The 23,547-nt window shown below is 40.2% G+C and overlaps 1 protein-coding gene across 6 annotated transcripts in view; it reads left to right on the top strand.

Annotated features, from left to right (window-relative positions):
* The first annotated feature begins 1,890 nt into the window (after positions 1-1,890).
* The window catches only part of LOC149151416 (uncharacterized), a 241,471-nt gene continuing 219,814 nt past the window's right edge, over positions 1,891-23,547 (top strand). For 4 of the 6 annotated variants that reach the window (XM_089439866.1, XM_089439865.1, XM_089439863.1 and 1 more), the window contains exon 1: positions 1,892-2,491. In XM_089439866.1, the coding sequence (XP_089295992.1) occupies positions 2,222-2,491 (270 nt within the window). In that variant the 5' untranslated portion in view covers positions 1,892-2,221. Of the gene's footprint in view, positions 2,492-23,547 lie in introns of all 6 variants that reach the window. The other 2 variants (XM_089439864.1, XM_089439862.1) reach the window with 1 other exon arrangement.

Raw genomic sequence — 23,547 nt, 5'->3', positions numbered from 1 at the left:
CTGATCGCTATTCAAACAACACCAAAAGAAAAAAACCATATTACAAACTACATAATTATTACATAATATAGATGATAATAATGAAAGAAGTAAAACTAATACAAACTATATAATTATTACATAATATGAATGACAACACTAAAGAAATTAAAACTAATACAAGGTTTGTCTTTTTAAATATTATCATACTTTCAAGACTTAACACTAAACCAACTTAGATCTATCTTAACTCCGGAACTACCAAGCACCGAGAAGGAAGAGATGATCTTTCTTAACTCCAGACCTACCAAGCGTTGAGAGGGAAGAGATTTGATCCCTCTCAACGCTTGGTAGATCCGGAGTTAAGATGGATCTATGCTGGTTTAATTTATCGATTTAAATAGGTTACCTTCCACATGAATACTATGGGTCAATAACATGGATTCTCAATACCATAAGTGAATACATGGACCATTTTTATTTTATTTTAACTAAGTTAAATGTTTACATTACACCAACATAGATCCATCTTAAATACATCTAACATGAGCCGAGAGGGATCCAATTTCTTCATGTGCAATTTTTTTTATGAGTCAACATTATTTAAATGTTTTGTATAGTTTTTAATTTTTTTTTTTATTTTTTTTTATTTTGGATTTCTTCATGTGCAATTTTTTTTATGAGTCAACATTATTTAAATGTTTTGTATAGTTTTTTAAATTTTTTTTTTTGGTCGACATGAGCAAAATTTCAACTTATGGACAGACACCCCTTACACATCACACTGGATTGTAGAATGAGCCTCTAGACTCAATTATTATTATTATTTTTTTTTTAAAGATTTTTTTTAAATTTTCATTTTTATATAATTTGACTTCGTCAAAATGTTAAACATTACATTACAACATCACTACCATAATAAATTGGAAAGCGCCCCTCAACCCAACAATTAATAAGAAAATAAATTCTAATCAACCAACTACAAATAATTTAACCTACTTTCCCAATCCTCCCAAACGAAAATGTTTTTTAAAACTTCATTGCAATGCTTTTACCAACCTTATCAAGTTTCGAATAATTTAACCTACTTTCCCAACCAACTTATGTGGATTGTTGATTCACTGAATATTTAGGAATCAAACGTTTTACAACTTCATTGCAATGCTTTTACCAACCTTATCAAGTTTCGAATAATTTAACCTACTTTCCCAACCAACTTATGTGGATTGTTGATTCTTTCCCAACCAACTTATATGGATTGTTGATTCTATGAATATTTAGGAATCAAACGGACAGGGACATGGTCAAATAATTAATGCCCCTATATCCATCAAAAATTCCAAGAATCAACAATCAACATAAAAATACCCTTTTCCCAATCCTCCTCACCCAATTTTTTTTTTTTAAAACTTCAATGCATTGCCTCTACCAACCTTAACTAGTACTAAATAATTTAACCTCCTTTCCCTATCCTCCCCACCAAAAAGATTCTTTAAAACTTCATTGTACGGCCTTGACCCACCTTACCTTAGCCTCTACCAACCTTAACAAGTCCTAAATAATTTACCTTGATTCATTGTACGGCCTTGACCAACCTTAGCCTCTACCAACCTTATCCTCCCCACCAAAAAGATTCTTTAAAACTTCATTGTACGGCCTTGACCCACCTTACCTTTGTTATCAAGCCCATATATCTCCTGGTTAATTGTCTCTCTAATCCATCCCATCAACGATGCCACGGTTAACTAAACATGTGACAATTCAAACAAAATAAATTATGTATTATACATGTGATATAAAATAAATATAATATACGGTGGTATTATACATGTGGTATAAAATAAATATAATATACCGTGGTATTATACATGTGATATAAAATAACTAGAAACCAATCTGAACTTAAGATGACGTCTACAACTATAAACTCTCCATTAGTCCTCTGTTTCGCCAAATCGGGTTTTGGTTCTATCTGTATTGTTGAAATCCTGACTGCTCACCTGGCTCTTGGTATGGAAACAGAGGCAGTGTACAGATAAATAAAAATTAGGGTGACAACTCCATGGTGTAGAACTGAAGCCTAGCAACCCCGGTGGAAACATACCTAATGGCCCAGGTGAATGAGCTCTTTCACGTGGAGTTCAATCCCGTTTCTTGGCAGTGACTGGTGACTGAGCCTATATTATAGAACAAAACGAAGACGGTACAATCATTCGATTAAAGCATATGAAGGTGGAAGAGCATGACATCGTATTCATTTCCACCCTCTGCAACAATCTGTCCATGGCCGCGCAATAATGCGATCCCACATCTATCATCACTATCAGCGTTTTACGACATAAATTTTCTGCCGGATGCTCCAACTCGCAGTCGTAGTAGAGCTTACATTGTTTTGGCCTCCGCTGATGGCGAGAAAAAGCAAAGAGAGGCGGCCCCGGGAATCGAACCGGAGCTGCTGGACCTTAAGTCTGGCCAACCTATTGGCGAGAATCCCCAGAAGACCTTCCCTAAGGTTTGTGTTCCTCAAATTTCTAAACGAGAATAATTCTTTTTCCATACGAAATATCACTCCGTCAATTCCTTAAATTGATGTTAGATAATGGTTTAGTTGCCCAATATGCTTTGGAATGATTTATCATCAACATTCCGTAAAGTTGTCCTCATCCAATGGTCTTTTCTTTGAGATAATTATGTAATAATGGTGTATTTCTGTATATAGTAGGGCAAAGTTATAATGCACGGTTCACAGCTAATACTAAAATATTGCTTGCTCCATACAACACGTGGATGAAAACTGTGAGTTTGGCATCCAACCAAATTAGCTTATCTCATTAACATTTATAAGGAGAAGCAACAACAATGTCAGTATTGGATGCAATAGAATAATAACAAAAAACAATTGAAAGATGCCATATTCAAGAATTCAACGATTACACCATTCAAATCGGAGGGATGGATTGAGCAAAAAATGGTCAATTCCCAAGTTCATTTGTTGATAATTTTCCCAATTTAGAATAAGCTTAAGGTGTTTGATATCCACACTACGGACGACACTTGTGACAAATTGAAATTAGAGGAGACAAAAAACAATTGGACAAAGCCAAATAGTGATGCTAATGCTAGTTCTGCATGAGGAGAGAAGATTGTTTCTAATGATGGCATGTTGAGGAAACCATTCAATGGGCCTGCATAAGAGGAGACTTGCTCTGAATCTTAAAAGGAAAGGTATAGTACCACACCAAAGAACAAAGTATGTTTTTGCAACTACTACAAACATAAATGACTTTGGAAAGAAAATATTTAGAGGTTTCATTTTGAGAAGCACCAAAATTCTACACAAATGGAGTGATCAAGTTTCACTGGTTCAATGCACACCATAACTGAATTGATTTGATGGAGCGAGGCGATGATTATCCTTGTTTGCTATGCACATTGCCAATTTTCAAGAAACACCTCAATTTGATCCTCTGATCACCAATGTCTTATATAAATACTCTTAACAAAATATGAGATAGATCTTAGTCTTTGTTCTTTTTTGTACTTTGTGAGGCCTATTACCACAAAAATCGAGTAGGCTTAGTGCAAAGCCTCACTTGGAAACCTAGGTCTTTTGGCAACAATGAGATTATCCACCATTGTCCCCTGAGTGGCCTCTCATTTGTTAGTTAGTGGTGGATATTATCCCCATAAGAGAGGGTTCCTGGGCAAGGCTTTGAGGTTAGATGACCAGGGTTCTTGGCCTAATGTCTCTCCAAGGGACTTGTAGATTAGATCACCTAAACAGATCTTCAATAAAGTAGGGTTCATAGCAATGTTGCACGACCCATACTTGTATAGGACTCGTCACGGCATTGACTCATCGACTCGTATAAGACTCTACAAAATACAAAAAAAGGTTAAAATATGGTAAATTTTAAGCACAAAAAAGAAACTAATGACAATTCCAATTCCTATAAGTTATAAAAACCACAATATATGCAATAATTCATAACATCATCTCATATCTATGAAAGTACAACATAACATATTCAATTTTTGTAAGCAAAACATTTAGATACTAAATAAGAAAAGGACTCATGATTCCACTGTCAGCAAATTCAAAATTTAAATACATATGTCATAAATGATAAATGATTGTCTCATAAATTCATAACAATCTTGAGTCTCATCACTCATGGATGACTACGCCTACAATAAGCACTTGTGGAGCTAGTGCTAACATTGGAAGGCTGAAGCAACTGTGAGGCAGGTGTATTTGGAGTCACCATTTGAGATGGAAAACTAGAGAGATCCTTAGTCTCTTCATCAAGCCAACTCAAATCAGGGGACTCCTCCTCCACAACTCAATCAAACTCTAAATCAATTGTATCCAATAAAATTGGATCTGTATCCTTTGGTTGCACTTGTTTTGTGAGCATTCGAAGGTTGTAGTAGATGAAAACCAACTTCTCCAACCCGTTTCTCTTTTTGCTGTGGATGTGCTCAAACACTAACCAATTGCACTCACAATAAGAAGCATTGCAGGGTTGACTCAGAACTCTGATGGCGAATTCTTGTAATTGTGGTGCCTCAGTGCCACAATCTATTCACCAATGAGCTGTAAAAAAATAACAACAAAAATTATCAGTTTGCAATGCCAAACATATAAAAGAGAACTAACAAAATTACAAGCTAAGTTCTAACAATTTGCACTTACAAGGAATTTTCTTGTCCTTGAGACGTTGGCTTGAGCTGAATCCAAACATGCCAAATGCTTCCTTGTACATATCTTGTTGTATGTTGATTTTGTCTTGAATATCTTGATTCAAGAACCTCTTCTCAATGCATATCATGACACCTCTCATCACCTCGAGATCTCTTTGAATGCTAGACCCCTCATTATAGAATAAGCTCAGAGTGAGATATGCTCCTGCTGCATGCAATGGTGAATGTAGTTCCCTGTCCCACCTGGAATCAATAATTTTCCATATAGGGAGATATTTAGATTCATTTCCCTTACTGAAAGTCTTGATGGCCTCTTTGGCCATGTCCATGCCCTCATAAATATATCCCATTGCAGGTTTCTCTCCATCCATCAATCTCAAGACTTTCACAAGGGGCTCAGTGAAGCTGACAATCTCAGTGACTTTGTCCCACAAACTATCACTAGAGACAAATGCTTTCATAGACAATGCTTCTGGTTTTGTGCTATCTTTCCAAAATACCCATTGCTCGCTACAAAACATTATTCTCAAAGCTTGGTACTCATACAAAAGGCTTTGGAGGGAAATAAAGATTGTAGCAAACCGTGTGACAACTGGTTGACTATGCTCACCCTGTGTGAATTCCCTCATAAAGTTCAACACCCAAGCATGATTATAAATATACTTGGTAATTTGCTTGCATTTTTGCACAACACCTTGCACCCACTCCAACTTCCCAATGTCCTCTAGCATCAAGTTTATGCAATGGGCAACGCATGGAGTCCAAAAAATGGTGGGATATTTGGCACAAAGCAAACTTCCAGCTACCACATAATTTGCTACATTTTCCGTGATTACTTGGACAACATTTGTAACCCCAACTTCCTCCACCACATCAACCAACAATGTAAAAATCAAATGTGCATCTTTTACATTTGTAGACGAATCAATGGATTTTAGGAACATGGTTCCTTTAGGGCAAGCTACAACAAAATTTATTATTGTTCTACCCCTCTGATATGTCCACCTATCAGACATAATTGTACAACCGTTAAATTTCCATGAGCTTTTAATGCTTTCCAATTGTTCCTTGACACACTCAAGCTCCTCATCTAGCTCTTTCCCCCTAAGTGCATTATAAGATGGGGCTTTGTATCCAGGGCCAACACTTGCAATCTTATCCACCATGGGCTGATAAAAATAATACTTTGCATAGTTGAATGAAAGACTGTTATGGTACCGAAACCTCCTCACTGCCATATCTGCCTGCTTCCTCTACTTCTCATTAAAACTATTTGTTGATTTTGGGTGGCATCAGATGTGCTCTAGCTTCGAAATTTTGTGGAGGGGCTAGAACACATGAGATCTCCAAGACCGAGAAATCGTTTGGAGAAATTCCACCCAAATGAGGAGTTATTAAAATAATTAATATTTTTAATGGGTTCCTAAGTCTAAACTTAGGAAAATAAAAATATTAATGGGTATTAATAAAGATATGGGTGAGAAGCTTCTAAGAGATGGGGATCAAGTCTGTTTTAATCTCAGCTACTGATTAGAGACTTAATCTCGGTCGTTGAGTCATCAACAGGAAAAATATAAGAGAAGACTTGAGAGTCATTTGGAGATACACTGGGCAAATACTCAGTAACCTGAGGGAAATCGATTCTCAAGGAGAAGGAGTTTGATTTCAGAGGGAGAGTTGCAGGGTGAAGGAAGAGGAGGGTTTTAGCATCAGTCAGAGACTGAGGAGGAGGTGACGCAGTGCCTCCGAGAGACAATGCAGAGGGAGAGCTTTGAGAGATAGCTCATGCAGCGATGACATCTCACGCAATCCTCACGCAAATGACACAGTCCTCACACAGATGATGCAAGGGTGATGTAGTGAAGGATAAAGGGTCTTTGTGGTGTCAGAATTTCTCCTAGCCGAGGAGGAAAATTATCTCAGGTGTTTTCTTGAAGGTTTCTCTATGTACTGCAAAATTATTCCTTGTAAAGAGATTGTTGCTGAAGAATAATAAATAAACCCTCATCTGCTGCACCGATTTTCCTGCATTGGGTTTTTCCGGGGACAATTGTCCAAAAATAACTGTGTTGATGTGATTGATTCTTGTGCTTGTATATCACTGTTATTTTTCTCTATGCTATTATGTGATAACTGCAGTAGAATTTATTTTAATGTTTGCTGAAGGGTTTTGTAAACAACTTATTGTGAGAAATAAGTAGGAGAAATAAATCAGTTACTGCAGTAGAATTTCGTGTCAGAAATTTTAACATGGTATCAGAGCAGAGATCAGGCAACAGGAGTAAAGAATCTGCTATGAGTCAGGAGCATGATGTCGAGGCATCAACTCAGAAGGACCCACGCAGATCTCCAGAGGGAGAAGAGAGCACGAGGAACATGGATCATGATTATTCTATGTTAGCTTTCAGACTGAAAGAAGAAGTCACTTGCTTAGCAAATTCTGCCTTCTCTGAGGCTTGGTATATAGATAGTGGAGCTTCCTGGCACATGACAGGAATACGAGAATGTTTTTCGAATTATCAGGAAGAAAGGATGAACTTCCACATCACCATGGGAAATAAGTCAAAATGTACCCCCATAGGAAGAGGTACCGTAGTATTTCAAACAAAAGCAAGGGATCGACTTCAAGCAACCAAAGTGCTGCATGTGCGGGGATTGGGGATGAACTTACTCTTTGTATCTCAGCTTCAAAACAAGGGCTATGATGTTTTCTTCATTAAGGAGAAAGTTTATGTCAAAAACCCGAGTTGGAAAGAGAAGGCCCAGATTGGAGTCAGAAGTAACAGGCTGTGTAAATTACAACTAGAATCTCCAATGGCACTGATAGGCAGCAGTGGGGAAAAAGATTTGAATGAACTATGGCACAGGAGGATGGGACACTTACACCATGGGGCTCTAAGAATTCTCGTGAGAACAATATTAGGAGTTCTAGAGTTGAGTACCCAACGAGATGATGTATGCAGAGGATGCGCACTAGGAAAGTACGCTAAAGTTACATTTTCCAGGAGCAACAATAGGGCTAAGAGTGTTCTGGGATTGATACACTCAGATATCTCCGGACCCATGTCCTCAAGAGCTCTTAGTGGTGCCGAGTACTTCATCACCTTCATTGATGACCATTCCAGAAAGACATGGATCTACTTTCTAAAAACCAAGGATGAGGTTTTTGGTCGATTCAAAGAGTTCAAGGCTCTAGTTGAGAATTTGACAGGAAAGAAGATAAAGATATTGCACTCAGGCAATGGTGGAGAATACATCGACAAGGACTTCATTGATTTTTGCGCAAGGGAAGGTATCAGAAGAGATTAGACATGGCCTTATAATCTGGAGCAAAATGGAGTAGCAGAAAGGAAGAACAGGACTATTATTGAAGCAACCAGGGCGATGTTGTATGATTAGGATATGCCCAAGTTTCTATGGGCAAAAGCATGCAACATGGCAGTGTATGTCCAAAACAGGACTCCTTACAGGGCATTAGGTAAGATTACTCCAAAGAGTGTCTTCACCAGTAAGAAGCTTGAGGTGAGTCATTTCAGGATATTTGGGAGTTTGGCACACTGCCATGTACCCGAAGAAAAAAGGAAGAAATTGGACCAGATTGCGGAGAAAGGATATCTTGTGGGATATAGCGAGAATGCTAAGGCATATAGAGTCTATCTTTCGGGGAATAGGAAGATCATTATTCGACGGGATGTAAAGTTCATGGAGGACAGAGCTTTCAGGAAATCCCGAGAAATGCCTTCCGAAGAGCAGTCAAAGGATGATCCGTTGGTCCAGCCACTTCATCTAGCAAAAACTAGCACCAATATTTCTCCTAAAGGCAAAACTCCAGAGGTATCACAATAGGTGGAGTCTCAAGAAGAGGAGGAGAAGATAGATATACCCACTACCAGTGGTAGAACGAGCCGAGAACTTCAACAGATACTACGAGATGCAAAGAATTTCGTCGGTGCGCCCAAGAAGGAGAAAAGAGAGCGTAGACAACCAGACAGATAGCAAGCCTTGGTGGCTTAGGTTGGAGAACCCTCTAGTTTTCAGGAGGCCATTCAACATCAAGTATGGGTTGGAGGAATACAGTTCCATAGTGGTCAATGATGTCTAGGAAGTGGTAACTAGGCCTCAGGACAGGTCAGTTGTAGGTTCGAGATAGCTCTACAAATTCAAATATGCTGCAGATGGCAGTGTGGAAAAATACAAAGCTAGGTTTGTGGCTAAGGGGTATGCTTAGAAGTAAGGGATAGACTACAAAGGAACCTTCGCCCCAGTAGCCAAGTATACTTCTATTAGATTCGTGATATCCTTTGCAGCATAGATGGAGTGGGAGATTCACCAGATGAATGTCAAGGCGACATTCTTGAACAGGGTGATAGAAGAAGAAGTATACATTGAACAACTAGAGGGTTTTGAGACACATGAGAAGAAATCTCATGTATTCAGGTTGAAGAAAGCCTTTTATGGGCTTAAACAGGCACCTAGAGCATGGTACGGTCGAATTGATGGCTACTTGCAGAAGATGGGATTTCTCAAGAGTGACATAGATGCTAATCTATACTATCTTGTTGTAGAGAATGAGCCTCTAATCCTGGTGTTATATGTGGATGATCTTTTCTTGACAGGCTCATCCAGGCTCATCAAAGATTGCAATAAGAACCTAGCCACAGAATTTGATATGAAGGATTTGGGACGGATGCATTATTTCCTGGGGTTGGAAGTTTGGCAACAGAAGGGTGAAATTTTCCTTGGACAAGGGAGATACGCTACAGAGATTTTGAAAAGGTTCAGAATGCAGGACTGTAGACCTATGGCTACTCCAATGATCACCAACTGGAAGAAGATTGATGCATCCGAAGATAAAGAAGTCGATCCCACCTTGTACAGGCAACTCATAGGGTCCCTGATGTATTTGGTCAATACTAGGCCAGACATTTGTTACGCTGTCAACACCCTCAGTTAGTTCATGGTGGAACCAAAGAGGGCGCACTGGGCAGCAGCCAAGCATGTTCTCAGATATATACGAGGAACAGTCGAGCATGGACTAATGTACACCCAAGGCAATGACATCAGGTTGAGTGGGTTCACTGACGTAGATTGGGCTGGAAGTTCAGTAGATCGGAAAAGTACCACTGGGTACTGTTTCAACATTGGATCGGGAATGACCTCTTGGTGTAGTAGGAAACATAAATCCGTGGCTCTGAGCTCAGCTGAAGCTGAATATATGGCAGCTAGCACAACTTCGTGTGAAGCCATATGGCTTAGGAAATTGCTTGTGAATCTATTCAGGAGAAAGATGGAAGCGACTGGTATTTTGTGTGATAATCAGAGTTGCAAGCTCTATGAGAATCCAGTCTTTCATGATCGGTCGAAGCACATTGATATTAGGTGTCATATCATCAGAGACTGTCCAACGAGGGGCAGTACATCTAAAGCACACCCCAACAGGAGAACAGGTGGCAGGCATCCTCAACAATGCTCTAGGAAGAACAAAGTTTGTTTATTTTAGGGAGAAGATGGGGATGGTGAAGAATCCGTTTCAGTAGCAGAAGTGGATAGTATAAGGAGTTGCAAAGTAGCAGTTTGCAGTGGCAGTGCTATGGGAAGCATGATGCAGCACATTCAGAGGGAGCTGCAGTACAGATGTAGCAGTGACAGTTGCAGTGTCATGGGCAACAATACAGGTTGCAGCAGCGCAGTAGGTGAGGGGCAGTAGGCCGAGCATCAACAACGTAGAGGACCGATGCCATGGATTAGTGTGATGCTTCTATTGGGAAGTATTGCTAGAGCACATTCCTCGCTAAGAGGGAGTGTTGATTTTGGGTAGCATCGGATGTGCTCTAGCTCCGAAATTTTGCGGAGGGGCTAGAACACATGAAATCTCCAAGACCCATAAATTGTTTGGAGAAATTCCACCTGGATGAGGAGTTATTAAAATAATTAATATTCTTAATGGGTTCCTAAGTCTAAACTTAGGAAAATAAAAATATTGATGGGTATTAATAAAGATACGAGTGAGAAGCTTCTAAGAGACGAAGATCAAGTCTGCTCTAATCTTAGCCGTTGATTAGAGACTTAATATCAGCCGTTGATTCATCAACAGGAAAAGTATAAAAGAATACTTGAGAGTCATTTGGAGATACACCAGGCAAATACTCAGTAACATGAGGGAAATCGATTCTCAAGGAGAAGGAGTTCGATTTCAAAGGGAGAGTTGCAGGGTGAAGGAAGAGGAGGGTTTCAACATCATCCAGAGACCGAGGAGGAGGTGATGCAATGCCTCAGAGAGATAGCGCAGAGGGAGAGCTCTGAGAGACAGCGCAGGCAGGGACGAGATCTCACGCAGATGACGTAGTCCTCACGCAGATGATGCAGGGTTGACGCAGTGAAGGATAAAGGGTCTCTGTGGTGTCAGAATTTCTCCTAGCCGAGGAGGAAAATTATCTTAGGTGTTTTCTTGAAGATTTCTCTATGCACTGCAAAATTATTCCTTGTAGAGAGATTGTTGCTGAAGAATAATAAATAAACCCTCATTTGCTGCACCGGTTTTCCCGCATTGGGTTTTTCCGGGGACAATTGTCCAAAAATAACTGTGTTGATGTGATTAATTCTTGTGCTTGTATATCACTGTTATTTTTCTCTATGCTATTATGTGATAACTGTAGTAGAATTTATTTTAATGTTTGTTGAAGGGTTTTGTAAACAACCTATTGTGAGAAATAAGTGGGAGAAATAAATCAGTTACTGCAGTAGAATTTTGTGTCATAAATTTTAACACTATCTAAGGTTGGTTGTGTTGAAATTTCTAAGTCTATTTGTTAGAAATTTAATTTGTATTCTGCTGGTTTATTTCTTCTACTTGTATAAATTCGAACAAGTTATTTAAAACATTTAAACACCGAAATAAACACAATACAGTCACAACATCTACAGATCAACAACTGAAAGAAAACAAACACACAAGTGACACCGTTATTTTTGGACAAATGTCCCCGGAAAAACCCAATGCGGCAAAACCAGTGCAGCTATTGTGAGGGTATATTATTATGCAGTATTCCTTGAGTACAACTGGGTGCCTAACCGGATCACTCGACAGAGAAAAAATACACTGCAACAATACCTCTCTGTTTGAAAATAGGTATTTAGAAAACCTGTCCCACGAAACCCTTTCCAGTGACTCTGAAGCTTTGTGTTGGCCCTTCTGGCCTCTGCGTTAGCCTCCTGTTGCTCTGCGTCAGCCTCAAATTGCTCTGTGTCATCCCTCTAAGGCATTGCGTAGCCTCTGGGACCCTCTGTGTCACTCCAGCTGCTATCTACGTGGATGACGTAGTCCCTCTGGCCTTTGCGCTGTCTCTGTTGGGCTCTGCGTGGCCTGCTCTCGCTGTTGCTTCTCACTCTCTGCTTCTGCGATGGTCTCTTGGCACTGTCTCTGCCTCTCTGTCCAGTACTCACTGCCCCTCGCTACTGATCACTGATTTGACTTTGCTTAGCAACCCCGCTCTAGCAAAATGAATAATTGATCACTCTGGTGTATCTTCCAACTGACCCTCAAGCCTCCTCTTATACTTTTCCTGTTGGTTCTTCAACCACCAAGATTAAATCTCTAATCAACTGCTAAGATTAGATTTGGCTTGATCCATGACTTTTGGAACCTTCTAACCCAGTTTTATATTAATACCCATTAATATTTTATTTTTTCTAAGTTTAGACCTAGGAACTCCATTAAAAATATTAATTATTTTAATATCTCCCAAACTTGTTAAAATCTACCCAAACCATTTCTGGGTCTTGGAGATCTCATGTGCTTTAGCCTTTCCACCAATTTTCATGGCTAGAGCACATCCGATGCTATCCAAAATCAACACTCCCTCTTAGCGAGGATTGTGCTCTAGTAATACTCTTCACTGAGCATCACACTGATTATCCGGCACCGGTACTTGTGCTGATGCTAGGCCTCCTTGCCCAACATTCTTTGCACTACTGCATCCTGTATTGCTGCCCATGGCCCTTTCACTGCCACTGCTACATCCATACGACAACTCCCTCTGCATTCGTGTTGTTGTTGGTCCTTTCTCCCAACACTGTATCTGCACTGCAACCCCCTCTCATCACGCTGTATCGTGCTACTGCCAACTGCTACTGCATTGTAACTTAGTTATTGAGAAGTAAGTAACTGATCCACCCAACTACTGACATCCCTGTCAGGCTAGAAACACTCCTGATGCTGAAGCTCTCTCTGCCGCTATCACGTGCTCTCTCTACTGCCTCTGCCCTGCTACGACAACTCCCTGCATCTCGCACCGTTGCAAACCTCTCTGTGTCATCCTGCACTGTTGCAACACTCTTCATGCCTCTTGCACTACTACAACTTGCTAGCTTCGTGCTGCCAGGGGACTCCTACATTGTAGCACTCTTCGCCAATTCATCCGCATCCGTCTCTAACGACATCCGCCAGTCCTGCTACTCTCTCTTCGGGGCTCTAGTAGCAAGGTATAATCCAAGAGGTTGGGTACCTCAAGGATCTTGCCCCTCATTGCCTGTAGTCCTCTTGACTACAACTCAATGTCTCCCCACCTCTTCTCTAGAGGTACATGACCACTCATGGCATAATCGTCATCCTCCTCGACTTCCTTCTCTGCCTTCGTTGGCGCTGCCTTAGAGTTAGACGCCTCTCCCTTACTCTTCTTCCTCGGACACTAGTTCGCATAATGACCCAGTTCCCCATAGTGGAAGCACTTGACCTTGGAGAGGTCCTTCTTCTTCGTCTTCTCCTGCTTTCTCGCAGATGCTAGAGCTGCATCCTCTTCCTTTTCCTTCTTGATTCTGACTCCTTTGCTGCTATTTCCCGTCTTGCTCAACCACCTGATCTCCTCTTTGCGAAGAGCCGCCCACAATTCTTCCCAATCTGGAAGATTTGCCCTGCCCAGTATGCTCGGGACAAATGTATCCCACTCCTCAGAGACTGCAATTAGTGCGGTCCTCACCAACATCTCCTCATCCGGCGTGGCCCCTATGGAAGTTAGTTGGTCCCGGATCTCCTTCAACCAACCGAGGAAGTGATCTATCTGCTCCCCCTTCTGCATCTGGTATGACCGTAGCTAATTCTCAAGTAACATCTTCCTCTGCATGGAAGTATTCTAGTACAATTTCTTCAGGGCTTCCCACATTTCATTTGCCGTGTCCTTCTCGGCAACGGGCAATATGTTGGACCACATGATCCTTGACCCCATCAAGGATGATGCATTTCACCCTGGCCATTGCCTCCTCGTACTTCTCATTTTCAGCCAGGTCAACTGGGATCACCACTGTTCTCAAGGCGAAGGCCTTGATGCGATTTCTATCTAGAATGGACAGGATCCTAGCCTTCCAGACCACAAAGTTGGATGCCCCGTCCAGCCTGTCTTGATCCCTCAACCCATTCAGGGCCATTTCTCTGCTCTTCTCTGTCGACTCATTTGAGTCTCTCTACTTCCCGTTTGAAAGTTCTCTGTTCGACTTCCGCTGAGTCTCTCTACTTCCCGTCTGGAAGTTCTCTGTTTGACTCCCTCTGAGTCCCGATTTCCTTCCTGGAAATCCTTCTGCCAATAGTCAAGTTGCCCCTCTCCGATCGTTTGTGCAACTGCAACACTGATCTAGATTTCTTGGCTTGAAATCCGCCTCGGTAGCAACTCCCTCTACCTTGGTTTTGCATTGTAAGGTACTGTTCTGCCCATAGTACCCCACCAGCTTCGCTCCCGCAAACTGCCCACAGCTTCTTACAACCCAGCAGCTGAAGAACTGAGCCTCTAGGCTCTGCGCAATCCGGGCATTGGCTGAATCTGCACCTCCTGGCCACAGCGTCGATCCTTCCTGGCTGAGAAAGATGACTGGGCACGTCGTAGGTCAGATCTTCCTCTCTCTACCTCTGCATTGACCCTCCTCCTGGGTCGAATAGATGACGCAGTCCCTTTGCGTCAACCCTTCTCTGCTGCTTTCTGCTAGGAACAACTTTTGTCACTTGGGACAACTGTTTCTGCTGCAAACTAAGTCACATGACATGAGGACACGAGACACGAAGGACACGTAAATACGAGTATTCAATACGAAATGCAGCGACCTGGAAACAGGACACGGGGGACACGTTTTATATATATTTAATCATATATATATATATATATATATATACCGAAATATAGTTTTTTATCCATATTAATTTGTGAAGTGAAATATTATTTGTTGTTTTTATCCATATTAATTTGTGAAGTGAAATATTATTTGTTGTTTTCTGATGCAAATTAATATTTCATATCAACCCCAAGGCTGAAAGTTCATAGGAATCAGATCTGGGAAACATCTAGTAAGAGATGAAATTTTGGTTTTGCATTAATTGCCATAGACTGAAATTTCAACGGGATAGAGGTGAATTAACTTTCCCAAGGCCATTTTGTTTCTTCCTGAGAACTTTGTTGATTTAATGGGTAATAAGAAAAACTCAGGATAGAGCTAAATCAGCACAACGCTTGGGTGTCATTTCTGTTACAAGTTAGAATGAAGGTTTTTTTGTTTGTTTGTAAATCAGGTTATAGCTATGTTGCACTTTTAAAATAAAAGCTCCCAACCATTGCTGTTGCATTTATTGTGTTGATTTGCATCATGGGTGTTCAATGAGATTTGTTGGATCTAGTTTAAATGGCCAATAAATCTACTTCCTGGAGTTTGCAGTTATGGGAAAAAGCTTATAAACAACGCTCCCTTAGTGGCAAATCCATTTTCCCTGAGTTGTTTATCATGCAGAATTAAATAATGGTGCTTGTGGTTTAAAATATCACTTCTATGGCTAAAATCTATTGAATCCCCATGTTGTTTTGGCCTGTTGGTCACTCCCAAGCCTTTTTTAGTTTTTTGAAGCTACCACGATGCATCTTCTTGAACCTGCCTTTGCATTCCAAGACGATATCCGATTCGTTGAGTGTGTAGCCCCCAAGACCTGAGAGCTGGCCTGAATGTCTAAAGCAGTGTCGGAGGATTTCCTAAATCCTGACATTTGTCCTTGTTAGAGTAGGTACATCTCAGGGGACAATAGTTGGCATGTGACTTGTTAGTACCCTGAGGCATTCACTGGTGGTGGTTGAGGTATTACGTTTTCTGTGGAAGTTGGGCCTTATTTACCTATGATTCGGGCAACTAGGCTTTAAATTACATTTTTTTGCGGGGTATGTATTCAACCTATCGAAAAACGTTAGGGCCACGTTTTCTATCAACGAAATACGCGTTTTCCAAATGCAGGACACGACGAAAACCGGCGAATACGTTTTCCATTTTCCAGGACACGATAAAAACCGTATTCGACATGTATTAGGGCCGTTTTCTTGTCCAGTACGTAAAATACGGGACACGGGACCCTGGAGGACGTGTCCTGTGACTTAGGCTGCAAATGCTCTGCTTTAGCTGGTGCCTTAAGCTCTTCCGTGATCTGTAACCACCCTCGATACCATGTTGAAATTTCTAAGTCTATCCGTTAGAAATTTAATCTGTATTCTGTTGGTTTATTTCTTCTACTTGTTTAAATTCGAACAAGTTATTTAAAACATTTAAATATCGAAATAAACACAATACAGTCACAACATCTACAGATCAATAGCTGAAAGAAAAGAAACACACACGTGACATAGTTATTTTTGGATAAATGTCCCCGGAAAAAACCTAATACGGGAAAACCAGTGCAGCTATTATGAGGGTATATTATTATGTAGTATTTCCTTGAGTACAACTGGGTGCCTAACCGGCTCACCCGACAGAGAAAAAATACACGGCAACAATACCTCTCTATTCAGAAATAGGTATTCAAAAAACCTGTTCCACGAAACCCTCTCCAACGACTTTGAAGCTTTGCGCTGGCCCTTCTGGCCTTTGCATCAGCCTCCTGCTGCTCTGCATCAGCCTCAAATTGCTCTACGTCAGCCCTCTGAGGCACTGCGTAGCCTTTGGGACCCTTTGTGTCACTCCAGCTGCTCTCTGCGTGGATGACGCAGTCCCTTCGACCTCTGCGCTGTCTCTGCGTGGCTTGCTCTAGCTGCTGCTTCTCGCTCTCTGCTTCTGCGCTGGTCTCTTGGCATTGTCTCTGCCTCTCTATCCAGTACTCATTGCCCTTCGCTGCTGATCACTGATTCAACTTTGCTTAGCAACCTCGCTCTAGCAAAACGAATGATTGATCACTCTGGGGTATCTTCCAACTGACCCTCAAGCCTCCTTTTATACTTTTCTTTTTGGTCCTTCAACGACCGAGATTAAATCTCTAATCAACGACTAAGATTAGATTTGGCTTGATCCATGACTTTTGGAACCTTCTAACCCAATTTTATATTAATACCCATTAATATTTTATTTTTCCTAAGCTTAGACTTAGGAACTCCATTAAAAATATTAATTATTTTAATATCTCCCAAACCGGTTAGAATCTACCCAAACCATTTCTGGGTCTTGGAGTTCTCATGTGCTTTAGCCTCTCCACCAATTTTCATGGCTAGAGCACATTCGGTGCTACCCCAAATCAACAGGTTGAGATCCTGGAGTTGTATGAGGGCTGAAGAAAGAAGAGGTTATACTCTTGTTTGCCACAACACTTGAAGAGGAGTTACCAATACCTGGACTTTGAATCTGTGTTTCATTCTGAGATGAAGATCTACCTATCCTAACAATCTCATCCTTCCTTTTTGCCCTCTTAGGACTTTCTTCTTTAATGGATTCCAAAGCAGCTGCCATTTCAGTAGTGACTTCATTAGGGCAATTTTGGCAACATCCCACACCATTCCCAGAAATTTTCGCTGGGTGGTATTTTAGCCTGTTTATGCCTGCATGCCTACATGCATGGTGGCATTGCAATAATTTCACTTGACATGGTGGTCATTACCGAAAATGATTCATTGACCATGTGCCCATGCCGAATCACGAGACTTTCTAGAACCCTTTGGTTGCATGGTGACAAATTTTGGAAGAAAAAAAATAATTTTCTTTTGGTTTTGAATTTTTTTTAATGTGCAATTGTTTTTGGCCCTATGGCTGAGAAACTCAGCCACAAGGATAATTTTTTTTTGCAAACATAAACAAAATTTCAAAACAAAAAAAAAAAACTAAATTGAATACAAAAAAATTACATGGAAAACATTCAAACAAGGTTCATGAGGCCTACCTGAAGCTGGGTCTGATCCAATGAAGCCTCCTTTAGCCTCCTCCAAGAGCTCCTTCACTGTGCAATGGAGTCACTCAACACTCATACAAATTAGGCAAACACTCAAATGACAAGTGGATGACAAATGGAAGTTAGAGAGGTGCTTATAAAACATTTTCTTCCCTCCAATTTCCCTTTCCCTCCACCTCATTTCCAAAAAAGAAAAAGAAGAAAAAAAATCAAGAAATAAAAAAAAATGTGCCTTTTGAGGCTCTACAGGTTCTATAGGGGCCCGATACGAGTTTTATAGCATACCTGTGGGTCTTATACGAGTAGATGGGTATAATAAAATACTCGCTGAGTCCGGGTCTTAAGTGCGGGTTCTATGCGAGTGACCCGACTCGTTATAGAACCCACCAAGACCCGTGGGTACTCGTGGGTCTAATACGGGTCGTGTTTCACTGGTTCATAGGTGATAAGAGTCTAATGGTTGTGGGGGAAGGTACTGGCCAAACCTTGAACACCAAGACAAGAGTTACCATTATTTAAGCACACTTTCCATTGACCCCAATAGAATAGAAGGCTGTTATAATCTAGGGTTTTTATTACATGCAGATTTGTAGCATGCAATAGCATATAACAACAAAAAATTGTCCTCCAAGTGATAGATTCAACAAAGGATCAAAAGCTATCAAGAGACAGGCAAGGGATAAGTAAACCTTTAGGTTTTTAATGGTTTTATATGCAATTAATGCTAGATTTTCCTTTTTGATTTATTAAATGCAATTTCTATCAATAAAATAATGACAAATGAATGCAAAATTACCATAAAATGCAAATTAAAACCAAACCCTAACCCTAGTTGCCAAGAAAAAAAGAAGAGGGGAAAAATGAAATGATCACCACAACTAGATTAGTCCCTGTATTTAATTGGACAATGGAGTCGATTAGGGTAAGGTCAATGATAGAGGTCCTTGGATTAAGAGAGTGGAAGATTAAAATGCGACTTCTTTATATGGGAGATTTAAGGTCAAATGATGCAGGCACCAAGTTTCTTTGGTGGATGCTCGAAAGACAAATTTTGCATAACCATGAAGAATCAAGTTCAAGAAAAATATTGCACTTTTAAATAAGGAATAACAAAACCCGTAATTTTAGAAAAATAACATGCAAAATGGAAGAAAATGACAATAACTTACACTATTCCACTAAGAATCACTTCATCGATCTGAAAAAAAGTCTCTTCCATGCAAAAATCTCCCCCTCGAAATAATTCACTCCACTAAATATCCATTGCATCTAAGAGAAAAGACAAGAAAACTAGTCCGCACTCCTTTCAGAAAGAAAAAGTGAGTGAATGTGATGATGAATGAATGAAAGTGACCTCTCTCTATTTATATGAGGGAAGCCAAGGCACTTTTCTCTAATTTACAACAAAAAGCCCTAAAAATTTCCTTGGAGTGTTCAACTAGGCCTTATTGTCGCCTAAATCCACACCTTGGATTATTGTGTAGAAAATTTCTAACTCCACTTGGTGTGGCCTTGGGGGCAAATTTTGAGTTCCATTGCTGTCACTCAATTCTTGTTGAAAAGTGTAACTAGGTTCAGTCTTCATAATGACATGTGTAATTGTGATTTTATGTAATTGATGAAAAGAAGAAAAATAAAATTATTATTGTAATGCTTGTCTCATGGGTTTCATGAGCAAGGAATTTTATTTTAGTGATGGCTCCCATTGTGAGCCTTTAGGATTTGTCATCTAGTCATAAAAGTCAATTTGAGTCTATGTCATGTATGAAGGACCCTTCTTGGGCATGTTATATATTTATATAAGTCCTTAAATAAGTTAGAAAGCCCTCCAAGACCAAGACAAAGTCACCTCCTTCAAGTCGGCTTCAAAAGAATAATATAAATCTCTCAAATAGACATGTCAACTCACTATCATGTCATGTCGGCTTATTTTGATGGGAAACAACTATAAATAGGGTTGTTCGTATTCATTTCAGAGCAGAATTTCAGAGATTTGGTCATCATACAGTCTAAAGTGCGAAGTACAACGAGGAAGCCTAAAGACCAACGAAGTAACAAAAGGGAAGAGCGAAGTTCTTAAGGGTATTTTGGGACTGTTTTAAGGGCAGAAAACCTCTATACAAGAAGTCTGTTGCAGCAGTGAAGGAGAAGTCTGTTGCAGCAGTAAAGGCCGAAGGTAAGTCTGTTGCAGTAGTAAAGGCCAAGGAGAAGTCTATTGCAGCAGTGGAAGTCGAGGAGAAGTGCAATCCTCCTAAGGAGTCGAAGTGGAAGAAGGACTAGTCAAGAAGGCCGAAGGTCTAAAGTAGAAGAAAGCCAAGGTTGAAGAAGAAGCCAAGAAGGAAGAAGGAGCTGAAGGTTGACTATCATTGACTAAGGATCTTGTGTCTTGGTCTTGGAGTGGCAAATAGGTCAAGGGTCTTGGTCTTGGTATTCGTCAATTGGAATCTCTATAAGAAGAAGAATTTGTTCGGGTTTTCCTCTCAAGTGGGAGAGGTTTTGGCCCTAGCTGATAGCCTATATTCTGTGTCTCTTGTCTCTTTATGGTTTATGCATTGGTAGCTGTTTGATGAAGAAGAACACTAATAACCTAAGTAAAAGAAGATCATAATCTAAAGAAGTAAAAAGAATTCACAAGCAGTTACTAATAGAAGAGAAATCACTTAATTGTTATGCCCTATATTTCTCAACATGGTATCAGAGCTAAGGTGACTAAGTCAAGGAAGGGCATCTCATCAAGGGACACTCAAGGATCAAATCTCAAGGAAGGCATCAAAGCAAAGATCATCTTGAAGTCAAAGGAAGCATCATAACCCTAGATCAAAGAAGTTTACAAAGTAGTATTGGGAGGAAAAAACCCTACATCTACTCAAGTTAAAGTGTTATGAAGACTATTCATCCAAAGGAAGTTAGATCAAAAGGTGGTGCCATCTCACTCTCTGTGGGATCAAGGATTATTCTTGAAGAAAACCACCTTCATCAAGGAGAAGTTTTCTATCCTCTATATCATCATCAACAACAAGGCAGCAGCAAGAAGAACGAGCATCCTATCAAGTAATTATATTTATGTCCACATTTGAATCTGTCAAAATGTCTTTTTGCAAGGAAAGCAACAAATTGTTGGGGCTTCAAACTATCTTGCATGGAAGAAAAGGACATATCTGAATCTCATTAAAAATGAGGTTATGGAACATGTCAAAGTTTCCATCACTAAACCAAGAAAGGAAGATGCTCAAACTGTTGCCAGTATATGAAAGGGGAAGTTAGGGCTCAAAGGATTCTCAGAGAATCCATCAAGGATCCCCTCATCCCATATGTATCTAAACTCGTAACTTCAAAATAAGTCTATGGCAAATTGGTAGAGTTGTATTCCGTAAGCATTGTTGGAGAAGTCATCTCATTAAGGCAAGAACTCTACAAGTTGAAGATGTCAAGGGAAGATGGATTAGCCTCATACTTTATGAGGATATCTGAGATTCAGGATCAACTACGAGATTTGGGAGAAGTCATGTCTGATAGAGAAATGACTGCAGTCGTATTAAATGCACTACTAGAAGAGTGGGGTAACTTTACTTCAAGTATTTATGGGAAGAAAGAAGCTACTCCATTCCAGGATCTATGGTCACTATGCAAGATTGAATAATCTAGATTAAAGGCCAAGTCTGATGTGGGAGCAGGTGAGCAAAATCAAGCTTATGCTGCAATGACAAAAAGAAAAGGAACAATTTGGAAAGTTTGGTCCTCAGAAAAAGAAGAAGAATGCTGATTTGGGGTAGCATCGGATGTGCTCTAGCCACGAAATTTGGTGGATAGGTTAGGGCACATGAGATCTCCAATACCCATAAAGGGTTTGGGTAGATTCTAAACAGTTAGGGAGATATTAAAATAATTAATATTTTTAATGGAGTCCCTAAGTCTAAACATAGGGAAATTAAAATATTAATGTGAATTAATATAAAACTGTGTAAGAATGGTCTAAAAGACATGGATCAAGCCAGATCTAATCTTAGCTGTCGATTAGGGACCTAATCTTGGCCATTGATTTGTCAACGAGAAAAGTATAAGAGGAGGCTTGAGGGTCACTTGGAGAACACACCAGAGTGATCAATCATTTTATTCTCTAGAGTGGGGTTTGCTAAGAGAGATAGAACTAGTGATTAGTGGCAACGAGGGGCAATGAGTACGAGGCCGAGAGGCAGAGACAGTGCCGAGAGATCAATGCAGAAGCAGAGAGAGGCAGACGCAAAGCCAGAGGGAGCCACGCAGAGGTAGCAGAGACTGCGCAGAGCCAGAAGGGCCTGTGTCATCCACGCAAACACTGCAGGAGTGACACCGAGAACTAGAAAAGGCTGTGCAAAGCCTCAGTAGGTTGACGCAGAGGGTTTCAGGCTGACGCAAAGGCCAGCAGGGCTGACGCTGAGCTTCAGATTGCGCTGGAGAGGGATTTCGTGGAGCAGGCTTTCCGAATACCTGTTTCGAAAGAGAGGTATTGCTACCAGATTTTTTATCTCTGTTGGGTTAACTAGTTTGGCACCCAATGTACTCAGCAAAGAGCTGCTTAATAATAAAACCCTCAGATCGCTGCACCGGTTTTCTCGCATTGGGTTTTTCCGGGGACTCATTTGTGTGCTTGTTTCTGTTTCCTTTAGTTGATGATCTGTAATGTGTTGAGCATGCACTTGTATTTATTTTCAGTATTTACATGGTAAATAACTTGTTAATTAACAGAACAAGTAGGTAGGAATAAATTAGTAAAGTGCATGGAGGGTTTCTAACTATTAGACTTAGAAACTTCAACAAAGAACATGTCTAAAATACAATGCTATGGGTGTCAAGAATATGGACACTATAGGAGAGATTGTCCTAAGTTCAAGAAGGACAATAACAAAAGAGGAAGAAAAGAAGTCCACATCACCAAGGAAGTGGAGGAAGTTGAAAAGAAGAAATCCAAGAAGGAGGAAGTAATAGATCTCCACTATTGAGATAGTCTTCCTCACATAAGTTCTTTTCAAATTCCTAAGTCTTCTAAGATATGGCTATCATGATTCACTAAGTAAAATAATGGGATGCATCAAGGCATCATGGAAGCATTGAAAGCAAGAGCTCGAGACATCATCATAGAAAAACATGAAAGACAATTAGAATCTATTGAAGTCAAGTATATAGCTCTTGGGAATCTCATTGAAAACACAAGTGGCAAGGTCATCTAATACAAGGTTCATCATACATCTGTCAAATGGAAACATTTGCTGATGGGAATACTTTAGATCCTCAAGATTCTTTGATGGAATCTTCATTGAAAGGTTCATCGATCATGAGGGGAAGCAAATGTTTCATCAAGAATTAAAAATTTGTGGAATTCATGGGATGATGGTATGATGACATAAAAATGAAGCAGATCAAGGGATTGAAGCTCTTTCAATCAGGGAAGATGCTGCAGGAAGTGTGGATGACCCAAAGGAAAATGAGGTATGTATGCTTATATTCAATATTAAAGAGTCATGTCATGTGGTTTCAAGTAACATGGATCAATGCTCTATCTTGAGAGCATAATCAAACAGAAGGATCTCCTCTCTCGAAGAAATGCAGGAATGCATGGGTCACACATTCACTAGATGAAATCAACATAATATGTCCTCATATGAAGTAAGAGGTGGTTGAAAACGATTGAGGAACTCTGATTGGAAGCTCTTGGGAAT

Source organism: Pinus tabuliformis, chromosome 9 (assembly GCF_031772625.1).
Source record: "Pinus tabuliformis cultivar Carrire ecotype Pingquan chromosome 9, CPIR1, whole genome shotgun sequence".
NCBI lineage: Eukaryota > Viridiplantae > Streptophyta > Pinopsida > Pinales > Pinaceae > Pinus > Pinus tabuliformis.
The sequence above is the reverse complement of the archived record's forward strand: the minus strand, read 5'-3'. Positions and strand labels throughout refer to the sequence as shown.